Consider the following 25,232-nt stretch of genomic DNA (forward strand, 5'->3'; position numbering starts at 1 on the left):
ATTACAGCCAACGCTACGCGGTATTACTACGTGGTCAGCACGCTCGACCAGGAGACAGCAGGTCGGATCATCGACTTCCTACGCCAGCCACCAACGGAGGACAGGTATGCTAAGCTTAAGGTGCTCCTGATCTGTACCTTCGGACTTTCCTGCCACGAACAAGCCATGCGGCTCCTACACATGGACGGCCTGGGTGACCGCACGCCATCCGAGCTCATGAACGATATGTTGCCGCTCATGGATGGCCATAGGCCGTGCCTTCTATTTGAACAGTTGTTCCTCGAGCAAATGCTAAAGGGCATTTGCCTCCTCCTCGCGAGTGAGAATTTCAGTGACCCACACGTGGTTACGGCTAAAGCAGATGTCCTTTGGCAGAGCAAGCAACGTGCAGCAGCGTCCATTGGCCTAGCCATGATCGCGCGCCCCAAACCCAGGCTCCGCAACCAAGGTCATCGAGACCCACGGGGGAAAAAGACGAAAGCTCAGAACAATGGTGTTTCTATCACCAAAGATGGGGCTCAGGCACGTGCCACTGCCATCCACCATGTGCTTTTCCAGGAAACGCCGGGGCCAGCCATTGCTAATGGCTACGACAGCTGGTCACTGAGACAGCCTCCTGTACCTCTGCGACCGACGACACTCCGGGCAGCGCTTCCTGGTAGACACCGGAGCCGAAGTCAGCGTACTCCCCCCCCCCACCCCAACATGGACACTCGTAATGCGGTCCCAGGCCCTGAACTCACCGCTGCAAATGGCACTAGTATTCCGACGTACGACCCGTGAACTATCTCACTGCATTTCGAGTCCAGCCGTTTCACTTGGACTTTCACATTGGCAGTGGTGTCACAGTGTGGTGAACTACATATACCTGTCTGGACATGCCCCCCCCCCCGCCGGCTGACTGCTCCTGTGGCTCCTCCCACAGACCCCTGTATAAAGGCGATTGGAGGCACTGCTCCTCCCTCAGTCTCCAGGATGTTGTGTGGCGATCTCTTGTTGCTGATGTTGCTTCCTTCCAGCTAATAAAAGCCTATCTCGACTCATGTCTCTGAGAGTTATTGATGGTGCATCAATTTTATTAGCTGGAATTTTAAAACATGGAAAGTATTTTACGTCCGGAAAAATTGGATATTGATCCTCAAGCCCCAGAAGCAGCTATTGCCTTTGAACTCTGGCTTGCATGCTTCCAATCATACTTGGAAGAGATTCCTGTGACTGAGCCTGCTATCATGCACGAAATCCTCCTCTCCAGAGTCAGTCCGAAGGTATACTCCCTTATCAGGGACCTGCCAACCTACCAAGGGGCACTGGACGCCCTCAAAAGACAGTACCTGTGGCCGGTGAACACCGTCTACGCAAGACATCGCTTAGTGACGCGGTGGCAGCGGGCCGGAGAGTCGAGCGCTGTGTTTGTCTGGGCCCTACAGACACTCGTGCGGGCCTGTGACTGCAGGGGACTGACGGTGGAACAGCATGCGGAGCTCCTGGTACAAGACGCCTTCGTTATGGGGATCAGGTCAGTGTACGTGTGCCAGTGACTGCTGGAAAACACCGATCTTACCTTACGCTCGGCGATCGAGCTGGCCGACACGATGGAGGCTGCTCTGCACAACGCTGATGCTATCCAGCCGCGCGATCTCCCACTGGCCCCGTGGATGCCGCAGACCCCGCCACCCAGCCAGTCGACCTCAGCTGCTGCCACTCGCGAGTCCGTGAACTCCCCGAAACCCTCCGGCGAAGCGACCACAGCTGCTGCCAGTTGCAAGTCCATGCAGTGTTACTTCTGTATACTCGAAAAGCACCCCCGAGAAAGCTGCCGAGCCCGAGAAGCTACCTGCTCCAGCTGCGGAAAGAAGGGCCATTTCGCCAAGGTCTGTAAGTCTAAACCACAAGCAGGGTCAAGCAGCGCCGCGTGCAAGGCATGAGGGGTCGCCGTCTTGCCTGCTCGCCTCGTGCGAGGCATGGGGGCGGCCATCTTTGTCGGTGCCACCTCGCCCCACCTCGAACCCACGGGTGCTTACCGGGCACCAATACGGCGACTCAACGCTGGCCTCCATGACCCTCAACCAAAGCGCCCCACACCAGCTTGCAAGGTCAATGATGGACATCCTGGTGGAGGGGCACAGGACTAGCTGCCTGTTTGACATGGGCAGCACTGAGAGTTTTATTCACCCGGACATGGTGCAACGCTGCGGACTTGTGACAAAGCCGGTAAGCCAGAGGGTCACCATGGCTTCTGGGTCACATTCCACAGACATCCAGGGGGGTTGTGTAGCGACGTTGGTGGTGCAGGGCACAGAATACCAGGACTTTGTGCTACTGGTCATGCATCAACTGTGTGCGCCTGTGCGCCAGAGCCACCTAAAAAGTGTGACTATGGCATATGACGGGCCCCTCCCACCACTTACTGGCAGGAACCCTCAGTTTTGTGGGACTTCGTCATATACCCCGCTACCGACCACACACACACACCGACCCGCACATCTCACCCAGCACCATGCCGACAGCTGCGCTACTGACACCACTTGCAGCCTCTCCACCCTCGAGATCCCTCCCTCACCATTGTTCGCCAACCTGACCCCTGACTGTAAACCTGTGGCAACTAAAAGCAGGAGGTACAGCAAGGGGGACAGGGCCTTCATTAAGTTGGAGGTGCAGCGGCTGCTCAGGGAGGGGATCATTGAGCCAAGCACAAGTCCTTGGAGGGCCCAGGTGGTTGTTGTTTGGACCGGGCAGAAAAATGGAATGGTCGTGGACTATAGCCAGACCATCAATAGGGTCATGCAGCTTGACACGTACCCCCTACCCCGCATCGTGGATATGGTCAACCAGATAGCTCAGTACAAGGTGTACTCGACAATAGATCTGAAATCCGCTTACCACCAGCTCCCCATCCACCCGGAGGACCGCCCCTACACCTCCTTTGAGGCTGGCGGCAGGCTCTATCACTTCCTGCGTGTCCCCTTCAGTGTCACAAATGGTGTCTCTGTCTTTCAGAGGGAAATGGACCGGATGGTGGACCAGTGCCAACTGAAGGCCACATTTCCATATCTGGATAACATCACCATCTGCAGTCACGACTGGCCGGATCACAACACCAACCTCCAACGATTTTTCCAAGTGGCCAAAGCCCTGAACCTTACTTATAACAGGGACAAGTGTGTGTTCGGAACCACCTGACTCGCTATCCCGGGGTGTGTCGTGGAAAACGGGGTCATTGGCCCTGATCCCGACCGTATGCGCCCCCTGTTAGAACTCCCTCTTCCCACCACCCTCAAAGCCCTCAGACGGTGCCTGGGCTTCTTTTCCTATTACGCCCAATGGGTCCCTCATTACGCAGACAAGGCCTGCCCCCGGTCAAGTCCACCACATTTCCCCTCTCTGCCGAGGCCCACGCGGCCTTCAGCCGCATTAAAGGGGACATTGCCAAAGCAACGATACATGCGGTGGACGAGACCATTCCTTTCCAAGTAGAGAGTGACGCCTCCGACTTCGCACTGGCTGCTACCCTCAATCAGGCAGGCAGGCCAGTAGCATTCTTTTCTCGTGCCCTTCAAGGCCCTGAAATTCAGCACTCCGCAGTGGAGAAAGAAGCCCAGGCCATAGTGGAAGCTATTAGGCACTGGAGGCACTATCTCGCTGGCAAGAGGTTCACCTTGCTGACCGACCAGAGCTCAGTTGCGTTCATGTTCAGCAACCAACAGCAGGGCAAAATCAAAAATGATAAAATTTTGCAGTGGAGAATAGAACTCTCCACCCACAACTATGATATCCTGTACCGGCCTGGAAGGCTCAATGAGCCCCCTGATGCCCTATCCCGGGGAGTGTGTGCCAGCGCGCAGCTCGACCAGCTATACACCCTCCATGCAGATCTTTGCCACCCGGGGGTCACCCGATTTTACCATTTCGTGAAAGCCTGGATCCTGCCTCACTCTCTTGAGGACATCAGGACGATGACCAGGGACTGCCAAGTCTGCGCTGAGTGCAAACCACACTTCTACCGTCCTGAAAAGGCGCAACTTATCAAGGCCACCCGCCCCTTTGAGAGACTGAGTGTTGACTTTAAGGGCCCCCTTCCCTCCACCGACCGCAATGTCTACTTTCTCAACATTATCGACGAGTACTCATGGTTCCCCTTTGCCATCCCCTGCCCCGACACCACTGCCACGTCCGTCATAAAAGCCCTGCACCAGCTCTTCACTCTGGATATCCCTGCTATATCCACAGTGATAGAGGGTCCTCCTTTATGAGTGACGAGCTGCGCCAGTACCTGCTGGCTAGGGGCATTGCTACTAGTAGGACCACCAGCTATAATCCCCGGGGAAATGGACAGGTGGAGAGGGAGAATGCCACAGTGTGGAAGGCCACACTTTTAGCCCTTAAGTCAAAGGGGTTGCCGGTCTCTCGATGGCAGGAGGTCCTCCCCGAGGCACTCCACTCCATCCGCTCTCTGTTATGTACGTCCACCAATGCCACCCCTCATGAGCACCTCTTTTCTTTTCCCCAGGAAGTCTGCCACTGGGACCACCCTACTGGCTTGGCTGACGTCCCCAGGGCCAGTGCTGCTCCAGAAACATGCGTGGAGCAATAAATACTCCCCGCTGGTCGAGAGGGTTCACCTACTACATGCGAACCCCCAGTATGCCTACGTGGTCTTACCTGATGGGTGGGAGGACATGGTCTCCATCCGCAACCTGGCACCCGCAGGAGCAGCAGACCACTTCCCCGAACACTCCACGGTAAATATGAACCCTGTACCCACCGAGGTGTAGACCTACCTGACACCACGCACACCAAGCCCTACATAGACTCCTTGCGACACTGCCATACCGGGCGCCTCGCACTCGCGAGGGATCACTGACGCCTAATGGGCTGACACCTCAAGTCAGGCCGGAACCAGCATAACCACCGTCTCTAGTGCAATCACTGCCGGTGCTATGTAGATCGCAGCGACAGATTCGACCACCTGATAGACTTAACCTGTAAATATACTTGTAAGAAACTTCGCCCCATGGGGACTCTCTTTTAAAACAAAGGGGGGGGGGGGGTGAATGTGGTGAACTACATATACCTGTCTGGACACGCCCACCCTGCTGACTGCTCCTGTGGCTCCTCCCACAGACCCCTGTATAAAGGCGATTGGAGGCACTGCTCCTCCCTCAGTCTCCAGGATGTTGTATGGTGATCTCTTGCTGCTGACGGTGCTTTCTTCCAGCTAATAAAAGCCTATCTCGACTCACGTCTCCAAGAGTTATTGATGGTGCATCACACAGCCACTACTAGGAGCAGATTTTCTATGAGCCAACTGCCTCCTGTTCAATCTAAAAGGCCGGCGTTTGGTCCACGCCGAGACGTTCCAGTTCGGAGAAGCCAAGCTATTGGCCCTCCACCTGGATTCCGTGACCCTCTCGGGTAATGAATTCGCCAGGGTGTTGGTGGAATTCCCCTCCATAGTCACTCCGCAGCTCTCCACAGCTAACCCCAAGCACAGCGTTCAGCACCACAACCCCACGCAAGGACCACCGCTGCACGCCCGAGCTCGCAGGCTCCCACCCGACAAGCTCCACCTCGCCAAGGAGGAGTTCCATAAGATGGAAGAGATGGGAATCGTACGCCGCTCAGACAGCCCGTGGACATCCCCACTACACATGGTGCCCAAGTCCACAGGAGGATGGAGATTACAGAAGGCTCAACAACGCCACAACCACCAACAAATTCCCGGTACCCCACATTCAGGACTTCTTGGCAAACCTGCATGGAGTGACCATCTTCTCGAAAATCGATCTGGTCAGGGGATACCATCAGATCCCAGTGCACCCCGATGACATGCTCAAGACAGCCCTCATCACCCCGTTCGGCTTGTTTGAATGCCTGAAGATGCCTTTTGGTCTCAAGAATGCAGCTCTGCCAATGCCTGAGCAACCATGGACTGGCAATCAATCTGGCGAAGTGCCAGTTTGGACTGACGGAGATCAACTTAGAGTCAACCGACATGGCGCAGTTCCCCTACCGGACAAGGTCCAGTCCATCCGCCAGTTCCCCAAGCCCAGCACGGTCAAGGGCCTGCAGGAGTTCGTAGGGATGGACAATTTCCATCATCGGTTTGTGCCGGTGGTGGCACACATCATGAAACCCTTGTTCAGCCTGATGGCCAGCAAGGCCAAAGAAATGGCATGGGACACGGTGTCCACAGAGGTGTTCGAGCAGGCCTAGGAGATGCTGGCAAAGGTGGCCTTCCTAGTGCACCCGAGAGTCAATGTACCCACGGCACTCACAGTTGTTACTTCCGACACGGCAGTCGGTGGAGTCCTGGAGCACCTCGTCGAAGACCAGTGGCGACCACTCACTTTCTTCAGCCAGCATCTGCAGCCACTAGAGGTGAAGTACAGCACTTTTGACAGAGAGTTGCTAGCGCTCTACCTGGCTGTCCGGCATTTCCAGTACTTCCTTGAGGGAAGGGAGTTCACTGTGTATACGGACCACGAGCCCCACACCTTCGTCCTGGCCAAGGTATTGGACCCATGGTTGGCTCAGCAGCAGAGGCACCTGTCCTTTATTTCAGAATTCACCACAGACGTCCGTCACATCACAGGGAAGAACAACATTGTCGCCGACACACTGCCTTGCCCCGCCTCCACTCAGTAAGCATATCTTGAGGTCGATATGCTTACTGGCACCGGTCCCGACCTCCAGGCATGGTCCCACACCATCCTTCACCCCTAAAGACCTCCGAGACTGTGAGTATATTTTTATTCGCACGGGCATGCACAGGTCACCTCTAAAGCGGCCGTATGAGGGACCCTTCGAGGTGATCCAGCACAATGGTACCATGTGTGTCATGCAGCTGGGTGGCCAGGAAGTGTCTTTTACAGTGGACCGCCTCAAACTGGTGCACTTGGACATTGAGCAACCAGTGGGGGTACCCACACCGCGCCGGTGAGGCCAGCCACCCAGGCAAGCCACACAGACTGGGGGCTCCACTCCCCCGAAGGATGTTTCTGGGGGGGGTAGTGTGGCAGCCCGCACACGCGGGACTTGAACCGCCATCAGGAGCCGTGGGCAGACACACAACTACCCGCTTGGGGCGGACCTTCCGGGGACAGTCTGACACCACGTCTGCCCCGCGGGTCGCTGGGGCCCATGGGAGGGGAGATATACGCGCACAATTTTGAATCAGTAAAGGCATTCTGAGTTCAGCTCTCTCTGCCTCTGTGTTTCTTTAGTAGCGCGTTGCACACGACTACAATAGAAGTATGAGAGTCAACTTGCAATAAAAATATTAAGGAAATGCAACAGGACTTTTAGAAAATCATAAGGCAATCAAATGAAGTTAACACAGTTTCATTGAAGGAGAATTACGTCTAACAACTTGGCTGGAATCCTTTAAGGATGTAATAACTTCACTGAATAAATGGGAATTTGCATATTTGGATTTTCAGAAGGCATTTGATATTATGCACAAAGAGATTAGGGGTAACATTAATGGCACAGACAGAGGATTAAACAATCTGTCATTTGCTGTCTGTGAGGCTCTGAGCAGTATGTAACCTCAAGACCAATAAGCCTGGAGATGTGTGGCTAGGTAGAGGTCAAATGCCATCTATAAATTTACTGAAGTAAATAAATTCACACATACCTGTGACTCTATCATTTTCAGAGTTGCCTGTGAAGTTTTATCGTTGTTTGAGGCATTATTTAGGTGTTCAATACCTCTGTTTGCCATTCTCTGTAAACTGTAAAAGGAGGAAGGAGATATAAACAGTCACCAATTTATCATAAAGTTCTCCAGAAACTAGATTTACCCCTGATGACTCTCTTCCTTGAAATTTGCTCAAATATCTGCTTTCCACCCCATAAGGAAACAAGGCTCTCTGAGCCTTGGTCAATGTTTTTTAGTTTAATTTAAACAAATAATATAAGAAAACTGAAATGTTAGCCCTGAGGATTTAGAACATACAACAGCACAGAATAGTAACAGGTCCTTTGGATCACAATGTCAGTACCAACCGTTAAACTAATCCCACGTGCCAGCACATGGTCTAGACACCCCCATTCCCTGCCTGTTCATGTGCCTGCCTAATAAATGTTTAAATGTTTCTATTAGATCTTCGCCCTTGGCAGTGCATTCCAGGTGTCAGACCTGAAGGAAAAGGCAAGTATCGGAGGATGCCATGAAAAATGTTGTTACTTTTGGACACTTTACTCAGTGGTATTTTCAATCACAGAAACAAAGTAAATAGGAGCAGTGGTAGGTCAGCTTTCAACTCCACCTCACATTTACTATGATCTTAATTGCTGACCTCAATGCCTCTTATGTTCTATTTCTCCATACCCTCTATTCCTTAATCTATCAAATATTCATCCACCATCTTTCATAAGATGATAAGAGGCAAAGATAGAATGGGTACCAGAGATTTTTTTCCCTGGGGGTAAAATGGCTAATACAAGGGGGCATAATTTTAGGGTGACTGGACGAAATTATAGGAGGATGTTAGAGGTAAGTTCTTTACGTACAGTGAATTGCCGGGGTGGTAGTAGAGGCTGATACATTAGGGGCATTTAAGAAACTCTTAAACAGGAACATGGATGATCGAAAAATGGAGGGTTATGTAGGAGAGAAGGGTTAGATTGATCTTAGATTAGGTCAAAATGTTGGTACAACCATTGTGGGCTGAAGGGTATGTAGTATGCTGTAATGTTCTGTGCTCTGTGATCTTTTTTAAATACCCCCTGTGAGAGGAAATTTTTTTGTACTTCAGCTTTCAATGACCAACTCCTTTTGTAGTTACATCTCCTTGTTCAAGACTCTCCACACAAGTGAAAGCATCCTAAGAGCTACCCTGTCAAGCTTCATTCGGGTATTATATGTTTAAGTACAACATCTCTAATTCTACTAAACTCCCAAGAATTCAGACCCAAACTATTTAACCTTTCTTGATAGGACAACCCTCTAATCTCAGGAATTTCCTAGTGAATTTCCAATGCCACGATATCTTTTATTTTTGGATAAGGGACTAAATCGATACCCAGTATTATTCTAAGTCAGGTCTCACTAACACACTGTAAAATTGCAACAAAACCTCTCCAGTTTTATATTCCAACCCAGTTGTAACTGAATGCCTTCATCACGTTAAACTAGATTCATGCAATAATCACCTAAATCCTTTTGGGCTTCATTCACTTACATTTTTTCCCCATTCAAATAATATTCTGCCTTTTGACTTCTCTTTTAAGTTCAAAGTAAATCTGCTATCAAAGTACACATATGTCACCATACACTATCCTGAGATTCATTTTCTTGCAGGTATTCACAGTAAATAGAAAGAAGCAAAACAGATCAATGAAAAACTGCACACGACAGAGATGGATAAACAAACTAATATACAAAAGACAACAAGCTGTGCAAATACCAAAAAAAGAGAAAAAAATTAATAAAAAATAAATAAGCAATAAATATTGAGAACATGAGTTGTTGGGTCCTTAAAAGTGAGCCCATAGGTTGTGGAGTCAGTTCAGTGTTGGGGTGAGTGAAGTTATCTCCTCTGGTTCATGAGACCAATAGATGAGGGGTAATAACTGTTCCTGAAGTTGGTGGTGTGGGGCTTGAGGCTCCAGTACCTCCTTCCTGATGGCAGCAATGAGAAGAGAGCATGGCTCAGATGGTGGGGATCCTCGATGAAGGATGCTGCTTTCCTGCGACATGCTCCTTGTAGATGTGCTCAATAGTGATGGACTGGGTACTTTTTGTAGTTTTTTTCCCATTCAAGAGCACTGGTGTTCACACACCAGGCTGTGATACAACCAGTCAGTATAGTCTCCACTGTGCAACAGTATAAATTTGTCAATGTTTTAGATGACATGTCAAATCTACACAAACTTCTAAGAAAGTAGAGATGCTACCATGCCTTCTTTGTAATGGCAGTTATGTGCTGGACCCAGGACAAATCCTCTGAAATGATAATGCCGAGGAAGTTGTTGACTCTCTCCACCTCTAATCCTCTGGTGTGGACTGGCACATGTACCTCCAGTTGCTGGCATTGAGTGAAAGGTTGTTGTTATGGAACTGATCAGCCAGATTTTCAATCTCTTTCTTATATGCTGATTCATCACCAGCTTTGATTCAGCCAACAATAGTGGTATCCTCAGGAAACTTGGATGCAACTTTGGAGCTGTACTTAGCCTCACAGTCATCAGTATAAAGTGAGTAGAGCAGGGGCTAAGCACACAGCCTTATTAGAATGGAGGAGATGTGGTTGAACTATCACTTCCCCCATTCATGTCCACCAGAGAAAGCAGGATCTCCTAGTGGCCACACATTTTAATTCCACATCCCATTCCCATTCTGATATGTCTATCTATGGCCTTCTTTACTGTCAAGATGAGGCCACACTCAGGTTGGAGGAACAACACCTCATATACCGGCTGGGTAGCCTCCAACCTGATGGCATGAACATTGACTTCTCTAACTTCCGTTAATGCCCCTTCCCTTCTTACCCCATCCCTGATATATTTAGGTTTTTTTCTCTCTCTGCCCATCACTCTGCCTGTTCTCCATCTCCCTCTGGTGCCCCCCTCCCTTTTTCTTTCTCCCTAGGCCTCCCATTCCATGATCCTTTCCCTTCTCTAGCTCTGTATCACTTTTGCCAATCACCTTTCCGGCTCTCAGCTTCACCCCACCCACTCCGGTCTTCTCCTATCATTTTGCATTTTCCCCTCCCCCTCCTATTTTCAAATCTCTTACTATCTTTCCTTTCAGTTAATCCTGACAAAGGGTCTTGGTCCAAAACATCAACAGCGCTTCTTCCTATAGATGCTGCCTGGCCTGCTGCATTCCACCAGCATTTTGTGTGTGTTGCCTAAATTTCCAGCATCTGCAGATTTCCTCATGTTTGACTTCCCCCATTAATCTGCATTTACCAGGCTCTCAACTCACTCGCTATCTACATCCTATTGCACCATCACAGTATCCTTATCACAACACACCCCTTCACCTGTTTTTGTATCATTGACAGTTTAGAAACTTCACACCATGTTCCTTCCTATAGATCATTAATATAAATAGTGAACAACTGAGGGCCAAAAACTCCTACAATCTTTAGAAAGACTCACTTATTCCAACCTTGTTTTCTATACAAGAACCAGTTTCCAATCAAATCTAACACATAAACTCCAATTCCATAGACTTTTAATTTATGCACAAGTCTCTTATGTGGTCTCTTATCAAATGCCTTTTAAAAATGTAAATACACAGCACCTACCGGCTTCCCTCTATTGATTCTTGCTGTCAAATTATCAAAGAATTTGAGAAAATTTGTCAAACATATTACCTTTCATAAAACCATTTTGAGTAGATTTAAGTAGCTTTTTTTGAAATTGGAGTTGGGACATTATGTTGCAGTTGTACAAGTCATTGGTGAAGCTGCACTTGGGTGCCTTGGATAGTTTTAGTCACTCTGTTATAGGAAAGACGTATTAAATTGGAAAAAGAGCAGAAAAGACCTATAAGGATGTTGCCAGGACTAGATGGCATAAGATTGGGAAAGATTAGCCAGGCTGGGTCTTAATTCTTTGGAATGTAAGAGAATCAGGGGCAGCCTTATATAAGTGTTTAAAATTATGAGACACGTACATAAGGTAGATATTAATCTTTTCCACAGGGTGGGGGAGTCCAAAACTAGGTGGCATATATTTAGGGTGAGGGGCAAATGATTTAAAAGGGATCTGAGGGGCAACTAGTTCACACAGAAGGTGGTGAGCATCTGGAATTGTTAGAGGCAAGTACAATAATGTCATTTAAGAAGCAATTGGATAGGTAGATGGAAGAATGGAGCTTAGAAGGACAACTTGGTAGGCCTGAGCTCTTTGGACCAAAGGGCATGTATCTGCACTGATTTGCTCTATGACTTTCTATGACAATGATTAGTCATTTCCTCTTTGATTATTTACTCTAGCACTTTCTCAATAATAGCTATTAAACTAATTAGCTTGTGGTTCTCTGCCTTTTGCCTTTCTCCTTTTCTGAACAAGACAGTTGTATGGCTGTTTTCCAACCTTCTGGTACCCTCCTGGATGAAATGAATTGATTTTATTACTTACATCCTTCATATACATGAGGAGTAAAAATCTTTACATTATGTCTCCATCTAAATGAGCAATTTATAGTAATTTGTAATAAATAGTATGTACACAGGACAGTCAATATAACTTAGAAATTCAGTTGGGTCAGCATGAATTAATCAGTCTGATGGCCTGGTGAAAGAAGTTGTCCCGGAGTCTGTTGGTCCTGGCTTTTAGGCTGCGGTACCATTTCCTGGATGGTAGCAGCTGGAAAAGTTTGTGGTTGGGGTGACTCGGGTCCCCAGTGATCCTTCGGACCCTTTTTTTACACACCAGTCTTTGTAAATGCCCTGAATAGTGTGAAGTTCACATCTACAGATGCACTGGTCTGCCTGCACCACTCTCTGCAGAGTCCTGTGATTGAGGGAAGTACAGTTCCCATACCAGGCAGTGATGTAGCCAGTCAGGATGCTCACAATTGTACAACTGTAGAAAGTTCTTAGGATTTGGGGGCCTATACCAAACTTCTTCAGCCATCTGAGGTAGAAGAGGAGCTGTTCTGCCATTTTCCATATAACCATATAACAATCACAGCACGGAAACAGGCCATCTCGGCCCTCCTAGTCCGTGCCGAACTCTTAATCTCACCTAGTCCCACCTACCCGCGCTCAGCCCATAACCCTCCACTCCTTTCCTGTCCATATTTTACCTTAAATGACACAACTGAACTGGCCTCTACTACTTCTACAGGAAGCTCATTCCACACAGCTATCACTCTCTGAGTAAAGAAATACCCCCTCGTATTTCCCTTAAACTTCTGCCCTCTAACTCTCAGATCATGTCCTCATTTTCAACACAAAGCCTGTACGTACAGACCATGTGAGGTCCTTGGTGATGTTTATGCTGAGGAACTTAAAACTGTACACCCTTTCAACCTCAGGTCCATTGATGTCAATAAGGGCTAGCCTGTCTCCATTCCTCCTGTAGTCCACAACCAGCTCCTTTTTTTCACAAAATTGAGGGAGATGTTGCTTTCCTGACGCCACTGTATCAGGATGATGACTTCTTCTCTGTAGGCTGCCTCATTATTATTTGAGATTAGGCCAATCAGTGGTGTTGTTAGCAAATTTAATTAGCAGATTGGAGCTGTGGGTGGCAACACACAGTCATGGGTATACAGAGAGTAAAGGAGGGGACTTAGTACTCAGCCCTGAGGGGCACCTGTGTTGAGGGTCAAAGGGGCAGAGGTGAGGGAGCACACTCTTACCACCTTCTGGCGAACTGACAGGAAGTCCAGGATCCAGCTACCCAACGCAGAGTGAAGGCAGAGTTCTCAGAGTTTCTTGTCCAGCCTAGAGGGAATTATGGTGTTGAATGTTGAACTACAGTCCAAGAACAGCATTCTCATATAACCATCCTTCTCCTCCAGATGTGAAAGGATGGTGTGCAGAGCTGTGGCTATTGCATCATCTGACGATGGATTGGGTCAGTAGGCAAACTGTAAGGCTCCAGCATGGGTGCAGATGTAGAAATTTGCAAGCGTCTTTGGTGACATACCAAACTCCTATTGAAATATAGCTACTGTTGTGCCTTCTTTGTGACTGCATCAATATGTTGGGTTCAGGATAGATCCTCTGAATGATGGTACCCAGGAACTTGAAATTGCTCACTCTTTCCAGTTCTAATCCCTCTATGAGGACTGGTGTGTGTACCCTCATCTTACCCTTTCTTTAGTCCACCATCAATTCATTGGTCTTACTGATGCTGAGTGCAAGAATGTTGCTGTGACACCACTCAACTAGCTGATGTATTTTGCTCCTTCTCGTCACCATCTGAAATTCTGCCAACAATAGTTGTGTCGTCATCATGTCATTTGCTCCCCACAAAGCGTTGCAGAACCGCCTTCTTTGTCATTGGATCTCACTTCACATGCTAGGACAGGCATATCCCTATTTCACCAGAGTATGAGGCCTACAGACTACCCTCACCTGGTTTAGCCCGCCTGCTGAAGCAGTGAACCAGTGTGTGGACGCTGTTGTGCTGTTGTGTGCAAATAGCTACCTGGAGCCACAGGTGAGAGCCAAGTGTCCAAGTGGGGGACAAAAGTGAGTTAGCTGCTCCAGAATGGGCATGACATGCCCCTTCACCAGAGGTGCTCCCCCCCACCCCGATAACCTATACATAGCAGCATACACCAAATTAATTCCTCTGTCAATAATTATTAGGAACTAATACGGTTTTATTATACTATAGTAACAATGGTAGTGTTCTAGTTTATTCTGTATTTTATTTAAATACACACAGTAACTTTTTTTTTTACTCACAAAAACAGTAGTTTTTTTAATACCCATTTCCATGAAACTTTGGCTAATTGGGACAGTCATTCAATTGGGCCAGAAGGTACTGGTCCAGATGTGCCCCAATTAGCTGGAATCCACTGTATCTCTACAGGTTAAAGATTGGTACTGCAACTCGTACTGTGTGCTATATATAGTAATGGCTTAGATGTTAACGTAGGACGTATGATTAGTACACTTGCAAATAACAAAAATTGGCAGTATTTGGACATTGAAGAGACTAGTCTCTACAGAAAGATGTTAATCATCTGGTAACCTTGGCAGAGCAATGGCAGATAGAACTTAATCCTAATAAAGGCAAAATGATGCACTTTGGAATGTCATTCCTTCATACAGTACATACGTACTGAAAAGCAGTGTCTAGTGAATATTGAGGAACAAAGAAACCCTGGTGTAGAAGTCTATAGATCCCTGAAAGCATCAGTGCAGTTTGATAAGGTGGTAAAGAAGGCATACAGGAACCAGCCTTGATCAGCTGAGGCTTAGGATCTAAGAACAAGAGAAATTTATATTACGGCTTTATTAAGCATTAGCGATACTGCATCAACTATGCACACTTTTACTCACTACACTAAAGAAAGAATGATTGCTCTGGAAGAGAGCACAGAGGGTATTCACCAAGATGTTATCTGAAATAGGTTAGTTTGCTTAGTTTGTTATTCTGACAGCAGAGAAGCAGGAGGGGGTGGGGTTGATAGAGGATTTAACATTATCAGGCACACTGGCAGGGATAGACAAATGTAAACTTTCCCCCAAACAAGCAAGAATTGTTCATTAAAGAGAGGTTGGAATTTGGAACACACTGCCTGAAGGGTAGTGGAGACGGAGGCGCTCACCCCATTAAGAAGGTAGATGAGTATTTGAATTGCCAAGACACAAAAGGGCTATGGACTAACAGTGATAAATGGGGTTAGTACAGATCGACATTTTTATTTTTACTTGTGGACTATGTGGATCAAAGGGCTCATTTCTATGCTGTATATTGCTAGACTTAGCAGTAAAATAGTTTCAAAATAATGCATTCGTTTGGACAATAAGCTCTGTTACCTGCTGTTAGAGCAGAAAAATCTCTGAATTTTCTGAAGGATTTATAATAAATCCAGGTTAACTGTGGAATCAGACTTGTATTTACAAACGTAACTCAAACTTGGCCAGAAATAGATTGGTTTCAGTTCAATGGAATGTGTATTTTAATTGCGGTAGTAATTGTTTGACTGTTTACACAAGTAAACATTTGGGACATAATACCAAGCTTTAACAGGGTACTAACTGAAAAATTACCTATTACTATGAGACATTTGGGATTAGGCACCTGAAGAGTCTTACTCTTAAGGAATATGAAGAAAACCGTCAATCATTAAGGAACAGCAATAGAACATGAATATTCATTCAGTCCTCAAGCAGCAAACTGATAAAAAAAACAGACATTAAAGATACTGCAATATATGAGCATTTGTAGTTTTATGTCTAAATAATAGTCAAGATTCAATGTTTTAAAACCGAAGAACTGGTCAATTTAGAACATAAAACGGTACAGCACAAGAATAGACCCTTCAGCCAATGATGTATATGCTGACAAATTTAAACCAACCCCATTGCACATGGGTTGTATCCCACTATTCCCTGCTTGTTTGTATATCTGTCTAGATACCTCTTAAGTGTTATTACATCTGCTTCCACCAAGTTCCAAACACGTTCCAGGCAATTGATTTATACAGGCCACAGCTGGAGTACTATCTGCAGTTCTGATCACCACACTTTTTGAAGAATGTGATTAAGTTAGAGAAGGTACAGAAAATATTCACAGGAAGATTACCTGAAATGGAGGGTTTGAATTGAGTCAAATGAGAATAGATAGGCTAGAACTGTTTTCCCTGGAGCTTAGGAAGATGAAGGGACGACCATACAGAGGTTTTTAGAATTATGAGGGGTGTAGAAAGGCTAGATAATCACAGTATTTTTCACCATGGTAAAGGGACTAAAACTAGAGGGTATAGGTTTAAGATGAGGGGGAAAAATTTTAAAGGGACCTGAGTGGCAGGTTTTCCCATACAGAAGGTGAGAGTATGAAACAATTTATTAAAGATGGTAGAAACAGGAAAATTGCAATGTTTATAGGTCATCTGGGCTGATACTGTACACGAATAAGGAAGGTTTAAAGAGATGTGGGCCAGATACAAATTAATGGGATGAGTGTGGATATATTCAGTGCCTATAAAAAGCATTCACCACTTTGGAAGTTTTCATGTTTTATTGTTTTACAACATTGAATCACAGTGGATTTAATTGGCTTTTTGACGATGATCAACAGAAAAAGATTCTTTTTTGTCAAAGTGAAAACATATCTCTACAAAGTAATACCCTGGAGTGTCCAAGTCAGAGTCCAGAACTAGAACTAGGGGCAAAGCTTCAAGATTCGGAGGTGTAGATTTAGGATGGAGATGAGGAGGAACTGCTTTTTCCAGAGAGTGGTGAATTTGTAGAATTCTCTGCCCAATGAAGCAGTGAAGGCTACCTCAGTAAATATATATCGTTATAGATGCTGCCTGGCCTGCTGTGTTCCACCAGCATTTTGTGTGTGTTGTTTGAATTTCCAGCATCTGCAGATTTCCTCATAATTGCATAAGTATTCATCCCCTTCAGTCAGTATTTAGTAGATACACCTTTGGCAGCAATTACAGCCTCGAGTCTGTGTAGATAATTTTCTATCAGCTTTGCACATCTGGACTCTGCAATTTTTCCCCCCATACAAAGCTGCTCAAGATCTCTCAGATTGCCCAGAGATCACGAGGGAAAAGCCTTTTTCGTCCAGCCTCAAATTCTCAATTGGATTGAGGTCTGGACTCTGACTTGGTCACTCCAGGACATTAACTTTGTTGTTTTTCAGTTATTCCTGTTTTGTTTTGGCTTTATGCTTGGGGTCATTGTCTTGCTGGAAAACATCTTCTCCAAGACTGCATCAGGATTTCCTCCAGGATTTTGCTGCATTCATTTTACTCTCTAGCTTCACAAGCCTTCCAGACCCTGCTACATGACAAAATTAGCCCTACTGTTTCAATGTTAATGCCCTCTGACTAGTTTCATTCTTATTAATTCTTGCCCAGGTTTCTGATGCCCAACAAGTGAGTGTTACACATTCTACTAATTAAACATCAGGATTAAAACACAAGGTAAGGAAATAAAATGGAGGACATCACAAAATATCAGCTGAAAGGTGTGGATTGTTGACAACAGATTAAGTTAATTGGTTTATAAGTAATCACTGAAGGGATATGACAAAAGGATCGATGACGAATATGTTAAAATAGCTTTTGTATACATATGTTATCGAAATACAATGCTAATATTTGAGTAACTAAGGTTGTGTGAATGAATATTAAATGATCCAGTGATAAGCGCAACTAGAAACAGAAACTCTGATGACTTTGAACTTTGTTTTCTCTCCCCTGTGCCATTGATTTTATCTACAGCGGAAGAGACTTTCTTTAACATAACTCCAGGCAGCCCCATAAAATTATAGAACATACAAACAGAAAATGGGCCCTTACATCCTACCTCGTCCATTCTGACTATGATGTCTATCTAAGATGATCCCTTTTGCCCACATTAGACTAGTATCCCTCTTCTCCTTTTCTATCTATGTACCTGCACAAATGCTATAAACACTGTCATAGCATCTGCCCCTAAATGTTCTTCTGGCAACTCATTCCAAGTATTTACCTCTGAGTGCAGCACAATTTACCTCCTCAGCCCTTTGAAATTTCTCCTCACTCTACTGAAACCTGTGTTCTAGCTGTCCTCAGAGAAGAATTCCAATTATCCATTTTATCTAAGCCCCTCAACATGTTGCAAACCTCTGTAAGGTTACCCTTCAGCTTTTTACGTTTCCTGTAACACCCTAGTTCATTTTTTTTTACTGTTATGCTGTTCTGTATTTCATTTGTGCTGTACTGTGCAAGCTGTTTTTTTGGGTTACTGTTGAAGATAAGAGTTAGGAGAGTTGTTTGCCATCCAATTAGGATGGCCGGATTACCCTAGAATACTACAGCACAGTATAGGCCCTTCAGCACTCAATGTTGTACCGACCCATATATTCCTTAAAAAAAAGTACTAAACCCACACTACCCCATAACCCTCTATTTTTCTTTCATCCATGTGCCTGTCCAAGAGGCTCTTAAATACCCCTAATGTTTTAGCCTCCACCACCATCCCTGGCAAGTCATTCCAGGCAACCACAACCCTCTGAGTAAAAAACTTACCCCTGATGTCTCCCCTAAACTTCCCTCTCTGAACTTTGTACATATGTCCTCTGGTGTTATCCATGCCATGGGAAACAGGTACTGACTATCCACCCTACCTATGCCTCTCATAACCTTGTAGACCTCTATCGTCCCCTCTCATCCTTCTACACTCCAAAGAGAAAAGTCCCAGCTATGCTAACCTTGCCTCATAAGACTTGTTTTCCAATCCAGGCAACATCCTGGTAAATCTCCTCTGCACCCTCTCCAGAGCTTCCACATCCTTCCTATAATGAGGAGACCAGAACTGAACACAATACTCTAAGTGTGGTCTCACCAGAAATTTGTAGAGCTGCAACATGACCTCTCTACTCTTGAACTCAATCCCCCTATTAATGAAGCATAGCAACCTATAGGCCTTCTTAACTATCCTATCAACCAGTGCAGCGACCTTGAGGGATGTATGGATTTGAACCCCAAGGTCCCTCCATTCATCCACACTCTTAAGTAACCGACCATTAACTCTGTACTCAGCCTTCTGGTTTGTCCTTCCAAAATGCATCACCTTACACTTATCTGGATTAAATACCATCTGCCACTTTTCTGCCCAACTCTGCATCTTGTCTATATCCTCTTGTAACCTTCAACAACCTACTGCTCCATCCACAACTCCTCCAATCTTCATGCCATCTGAAAACTTACTCACCCATCCTTCCGCCTCTTCATCCGGGTCATTTCTAAAAAATCACAAAGAGCAGGGGTCCCAGGACAGATCCTTACAGCACTCCACTAGTCACTGACCTCCAGGCAGAATACTTTCCTTCCACTACTACCCTCTGCTTTCTTCCTGTAAGCCAATTTTTTTATTCAAACAGCCAAGGTTCCACTGATCCCATGCCTCATGACCTGGATGAATCTCTCATGGGGGATCTTGTCAAATACCTTGCTAAAATCCATGTAGACCACATCTACTGCCCTACCCTCATCAATTTCTTTTGTTACCTCTTCAAAAAACTCAATTAGGCTCATGAGGCACGACCTTCTCTTCGTAAAGCCATGTTGACTAGAGTAGAATGTACTTCTCCAAATGATCGTAGATCCTATCCTTTAGAATCCTTTCCAACAGTTTGCAGACCACCGATGTAAGACTCACCGGTCTATGGATCCCAGGATTCTCCCTATTACCTTTGTTAAACAAAGGAACTACATTTGCCATTCTCCAGTCCTCTGACACCTCCCCTGCAGCCAAAGAGGATTCAAAGATCATAGCTACTGCTCCAGCAATCTCTTCCCTCACTTCCCCCAGCAACCTGGGGTATATCACATTCGGCCCTGGGGACTTATTAATCTTGATGTTTTTAAGAAGATCCAACACTGCTTCTTCTTCCTTAATCTCCACATTGTCCGCACACAGGCCTGTTCTATTTCAATCTCACTTTGATCAAGGTCCTTTTCACTTGTGAATACTGAAGCACTTAGGACCTCCCCAATCTCCTCCGCCTCCAGGCACATGTTGCCATCTTTATCCTTTAGTGGCTCCATCTTCATTCTTGTCATCCTTCTGTTCTTCACATATGCATAGAATGCCTTGGGGTTCTCCTTAATCCTACATGCCAAGGCCTTCTCATGCCCCCTTCGAGCTCTCCTAAGTCCTTTCTTAAGCTTCTTCCTGGCTACCCTTTATTTCTCATGAGCCCCTCCTGCTTCCTGCTTCTTATATCTAACATAAGCTTCTTTCTTCCTTTTGATGAGTTGCCTCACATGTTTCGTCAGCCATGGTTCCCTTTTCCTGCCATTTTTCCTTGTCTCAGTGGGACAAACCTATCCTGAACCCAGCACAAGTGGTCCCTAATCTCCCTCCACATTACTTCTGTACTTTCACCCTTGAACATGTTTCCAATTTACTCTCACTAGTTCCTGCCTCATCACTTCATAGCTAGCCCTTCCCCAATTAAGCAGTTTGATGGTGCTTACAACTTCACTCTGGCAACCTCCGCGACCAATCACCAAAGCCTCTACTGTAACTTCTGCCATTTCTTTTAGTTCCCTGGGATCCATTTCATCAGGACCAGAGGACTTACCTATCATCAGGCCAACAAGTTTGCTCAGCACTACCTCTTTCGTGACAACCACTACCCTCTGCCTCCTATCATCGGACAATTTTGGATCTAATTCGCCAACATGCCCTGGATCCCTTGTGTTATAATCAGATTTCATAAAGTAATAGCTTTAATCTTTTCAAGTAGATATTTTTCAACAAATTTATAGTATATAGATCAAGACTTTTTAAAAAAAAAATTAAGATTTCAATCATAGGTTATTCACTTCAGAACTTTCTCCTCTGCTTTTCAAACTGTTCTGGTGAAGAGTCACTGGAACTATTCAATTTGTTAACTAGATTCTTTTTCCACAGGTGCTACTTGACTGCCCAGCTCTTTCAGAGTTTATGTTTAAATATAAACAACTTAAATTTATAAAAAAATGGTAATTCAGTTTTCTTCTGAACAATAATTAGACACCACAGCTAAAGATCAGAATCAGGTTTAATATCACTGGCATATGACAAATTTACTGTTATGCTGCACCAGCACATAATACATAATAAAAACTTTAAATTACAGCAAGAAATTTATATATTAAAAAGTTAAATAGTGCAAAAAGAGAAAAAATGGTGGCACATCTATCACACACATGTATTGATATATAGCTCTATTTTATAACTACACAAGAACATTCAGATAGGCTGAACAGCCAGGAGAGCTCACAAGAGCCATTATCTCTTCAAAAGCTAAAGTAATCTTGCAGATCTCTTTGAATTGAACATTTTTTAAAAATCAACCATAAAAAGCATATTATACTAATGCATCACAGCTTGGTATGATAACTGCTCTGCACATGACAAGAAACTGCAGAGTTGTGGGAACAGCTTGGCACACCATGGAAACCACCCTCCCCTCCATGGACTCTCTACACTTCTCACCACCTTGATAAAGCAGCCAGTATAATCAAATATTCTTTCTACCCCAGACATTCACTCTTCTCCCCCTTCCAATCAGAAACTTGAAAGCAAGTACCACCAAGCTCAAGGACAGCTTCTATTCTGTTATTAAACTAAAGAACAGTTCTCTAGCGTAATATAATGGACATGATGTTATAACCTGCTCCTATGGCTTTACATTTTATTGTGAGCCTGCACTGCACATTCTCTTTAACTAACATTTTATTTTGAATTCTGTTATTATTTTTCCTTTAACTACCTCAATGCACTGTTTTAATTAAATGATCTGTATGGATGCCAAAGTACTTCACAAGGTATCTCAAGAGGATGGTGAATCTATGGAATTCATTGATTCAGGATCAAGTTTAATATCACTAGTATATGCCATGAAATTTGTTGGCGCAGCAATACATAATGATAAAAACAACTAGACAACCGGGTGATTTTGAGAAAGATAGTGCAGTGTGATGTGACCAGAATGAATATTAAATTTTCCTGAATGCTATTGGTATTGCTTTGCTTTGGAAATTGAAGAAGAAAAACTCAGTTTATTAAAGAAGAAAGATGGATAGCAAGGCAAATATAGATCCTCCTCATTTAACGAAGGACACTTTTGATGGCAGCATTTCTGGTTGATTTGCCACCCTTGTGCCTTTCGTTGTTATTCTGGAGATGTGCAGTCCTTTCATGTGCCGTCTCTTCATCTCTTCCGCTGTTTGTTCTTTGTCTCTGATCTTGGAGATGTGCACTTCTCTCCACCTCTGTCTCTTCTTCTCTCATCTTTTTTGTCCTGACTCTTTGATCCTGGAGTTGTGCGGCCCTGGCCTCATCCAATTGTTGTTCTCTCCCTCTCCTTGCTGCTTCCCGACGACATTTGGCGTCATCTCTTGATCATAATGTCCCCCTTCTCTTTCCACACGGCATAATTAGGCTGACCATAGTTTCTTTTACCCTAATGCTGGATGGAAGATATGAAGCAGTAACACCAAAGTCTCCAGGATGTTGATTATTCTTGTTGATGTTATTGGCGCTCTCCTAAATGGATGTGATATAGTCACCGCTGTCCTTTGACTGCAGCAAAGGGTTTGATGGATGTCTCGAATGACGTCATTACAATAAGATTTATTGATCTCTTATTGATGGGTGGCAGATCTGCCCCAATCCTGCACATGCTGATGGTGATTAGCAGAATGTGACTGCTTGAAATAGAGCTGCCCTGCCCTTTTGCTCTGCTTGATGTCGCTACTGTGAGCATCGTGAGGCGCTGCTGAGGCTGGCCGTGTGCATGCATCGTGGTGTCTACGATGGCTAGAATTGGTTCTTGGGTGTGGAAAGTGGGTCTGTTGGTAGACAAATGAGCAATTTTGTACGAATATATAACCCTGAACTCTGCATGCATTCTCTGAGTTAGCGGATTTTAAGTCGATTTAATCAAAAAAGTGCCACGGTAATGCACCATTTGGGCTAATTGGAGGTCACAAGCAGACAAACAGAACATGAGAATTTTAGTAGTACACAGTTAAGTATATATAAAAACTAAAATTAAGTAGTACAAAAAGAGAGGAAATAATAGTGAGGTAGTGTTCATGTATTCATTCCATTCAGAAATCTGACGGTGGAGGGGAAGAAGCTGTTCCTGAAATGTTGAGTGTGGCTTCAGGCTCCTGTACCTTCTCCTGGATGGTAGCAATGAGAAGAGTGCAGTGGCTCCTCCATATCAGACGGTGATACAACCAGTTAGAATGCCCTCCGTGACATATTTGTAGAAGTCTGTGAGTGTCTTTGGTGACATACCAATTCTTCTCAAATTCTGTGCCTTCTCCGTAATTACATCAATATGTTGGACCCAGGATCTTCAGAGATGTTGACACCCAGGAACTTGAAACTACTCACCCTTTCCACTACCGAACCCTCAATGAGAACTGGTATATCTTGTGTTCCCTCGACTTCCCCTACCCAAAGTCCACAAGCAACTCCTCAGTCTTACTGACGTTGAGTACAAGGTGTTGTTGTAACACCACTTAACCAGCTGATCTCTCTCACCTTCTCATCATCCCAAATTCCGCCAATAGTTGTGTCATTGGCAAATTTATAAATAGCCACAAACGGCTGTGGAGGCCAAGCCAATGAGTATATTTAGAGCAGGGGCTGATTAGGAAGGATGTCAAAGGTTATGTGGAGAAGGGACAAGAATGGGGTTGAGAGGGATAATAAACCATGATCAAATGGTGGATCAGATGAGATGGCTGAATGGCCTAATTTTTTCCATTGTCTTATGAGATAAATATAAACAAACCTACTAAAACCAACTTAAAAATCACTCACCACTGATCAAGGCTATTGGGATTGTGTGTGCAATGTTTGTAAAATAAAAAGCAACTCCTAATGAAATGTTTTACCAAATCATTATTTGGCTGTACATGTTTAAACAGGCCAAATGGATTAGTTGAAAAAGTAACAGAATAATTATCAAACAGTAACTCCTTCCAATACCATTTCACTTTTGTGGTGTGAAGTATCCAGATGTAGCAAAACAACTCACCAGCTTCATTAAAGTACCTTTCAAACCTACAATTTCATCAATAGCAAGGGTATAAGGTTCATAAGAACGTCACCAACTACCTGCAACTTTGTCACTTTTTCCATACAGAGGCATGAAAAACAAGAGGAAAGAGGTTTAAAAGATGATAAGCAATTTAAAGGGATTTAATGGGATTTAAAAAAAAATACAGACTGTACAGACAGTACCATCCTGACTTGGAAAAACAGTCATTTCTTCACAACCAAATCCAATTATTTTACTGAATCCCAGGACAATACTGAACAATCAACATTTACTTGAATAAAACATTTCTAATAAATGCTTTCTATAAATGCCTTTTATAGATAAATCTAAACAATAAAAATCAAGTCTTTATAATCAATATTGTTATTGCGCTGGAGGAAATGTAGATGATTCTCCACGGGGTTGCCTGGGTTGGAGGACTTTATGAGTGGAGAATGATACAGACTGAAGGACAACATAATATAGGAATTTAAAATTATAAGAAACTCTGATAGAGTTGATTGTCAGTGCTTCCCCCCCCCCCCACATGGTAGGGGCATCAAAAACAAAAAGGAATAGGTTGAAGATGTTAAGAGTGAGCTTTAAAGGGATTTGATGGGATTTTTTTTAAAACAGAGGGTGGTTGATATCTGAAACTTGCTGCCAAAGGTGGTGGTGGAATTAGATTAAATCATTAATTTGAAGAGAAACACAGAAGGATAGTACTGAACGCATGCAAGCTAGATTACTGTATAAGGACAAAAAAAAATTCAGCATGAACATAGCGGGCTGAAGTGTGTCCATTTCTGTTCTTGAACAATTCTGTCTCTGACATCATTCTTTCCTAATAATTAACAAAAACCTCACAAATGGTGTTATTCCCTTTGCCATAACAGTTATTCGCATTCAAACACCCTTTATTTTTTCCTCATTGTTCATAATTGAAAAACTAGATATTTATATATTTTAAGATTTTAATCTCTTTAGGAAAAAGTAAACAGAAATTCTTCCAACTCTCCCAATTTTCTCTGCCTTTC

General features: G+C 44.8%; 1 protein-coding gene across 11 annotated transcripts in view; it reads right to left on the minus strand.

Moving 5' to 3' along the window:
* Nucleotides 1-25,232, minus strand: part of LOC132391847 (sodium/hydrogen exchanger 9B2-like) — a 204,951-nt gene that overhangs the window by 78,702 nt on the left and 101,017 nt on the right. For all 11 annotated transcript variants that reach the window (XM_059965538.1, XM_059965534.1, XM_059965535.1 and 8 more), the window contains one exon: nt 7,637-7,733. In XM_059965538.1, the coding sequence (XP_059821521.1) occupies nt 7,637-7,723 (87 nt within the window). In that variant the 5' untranslated portion in view covers nt 7,724-7,733. The remainder of the gene's footprint in view (nt 1-7,636; nt 7,734-25,232) is intronic.

Source organism: Hypanus sabinus, chromosome 3 (genome assembly GCF_030144855.1).
Source record: "Hypanus sabinus isolate sHypSab1 chromosome 3, sHypSab1.hap1, whole genome shotgun sequence".
NCBI classification, from domain to species: domain Eukaryota; kingdom Metazoa; phylum Chordata; class Chondrichthyes; order Myliobatiformes; family Dasyatidae; genus Hypanus; species Hypanus sabinus.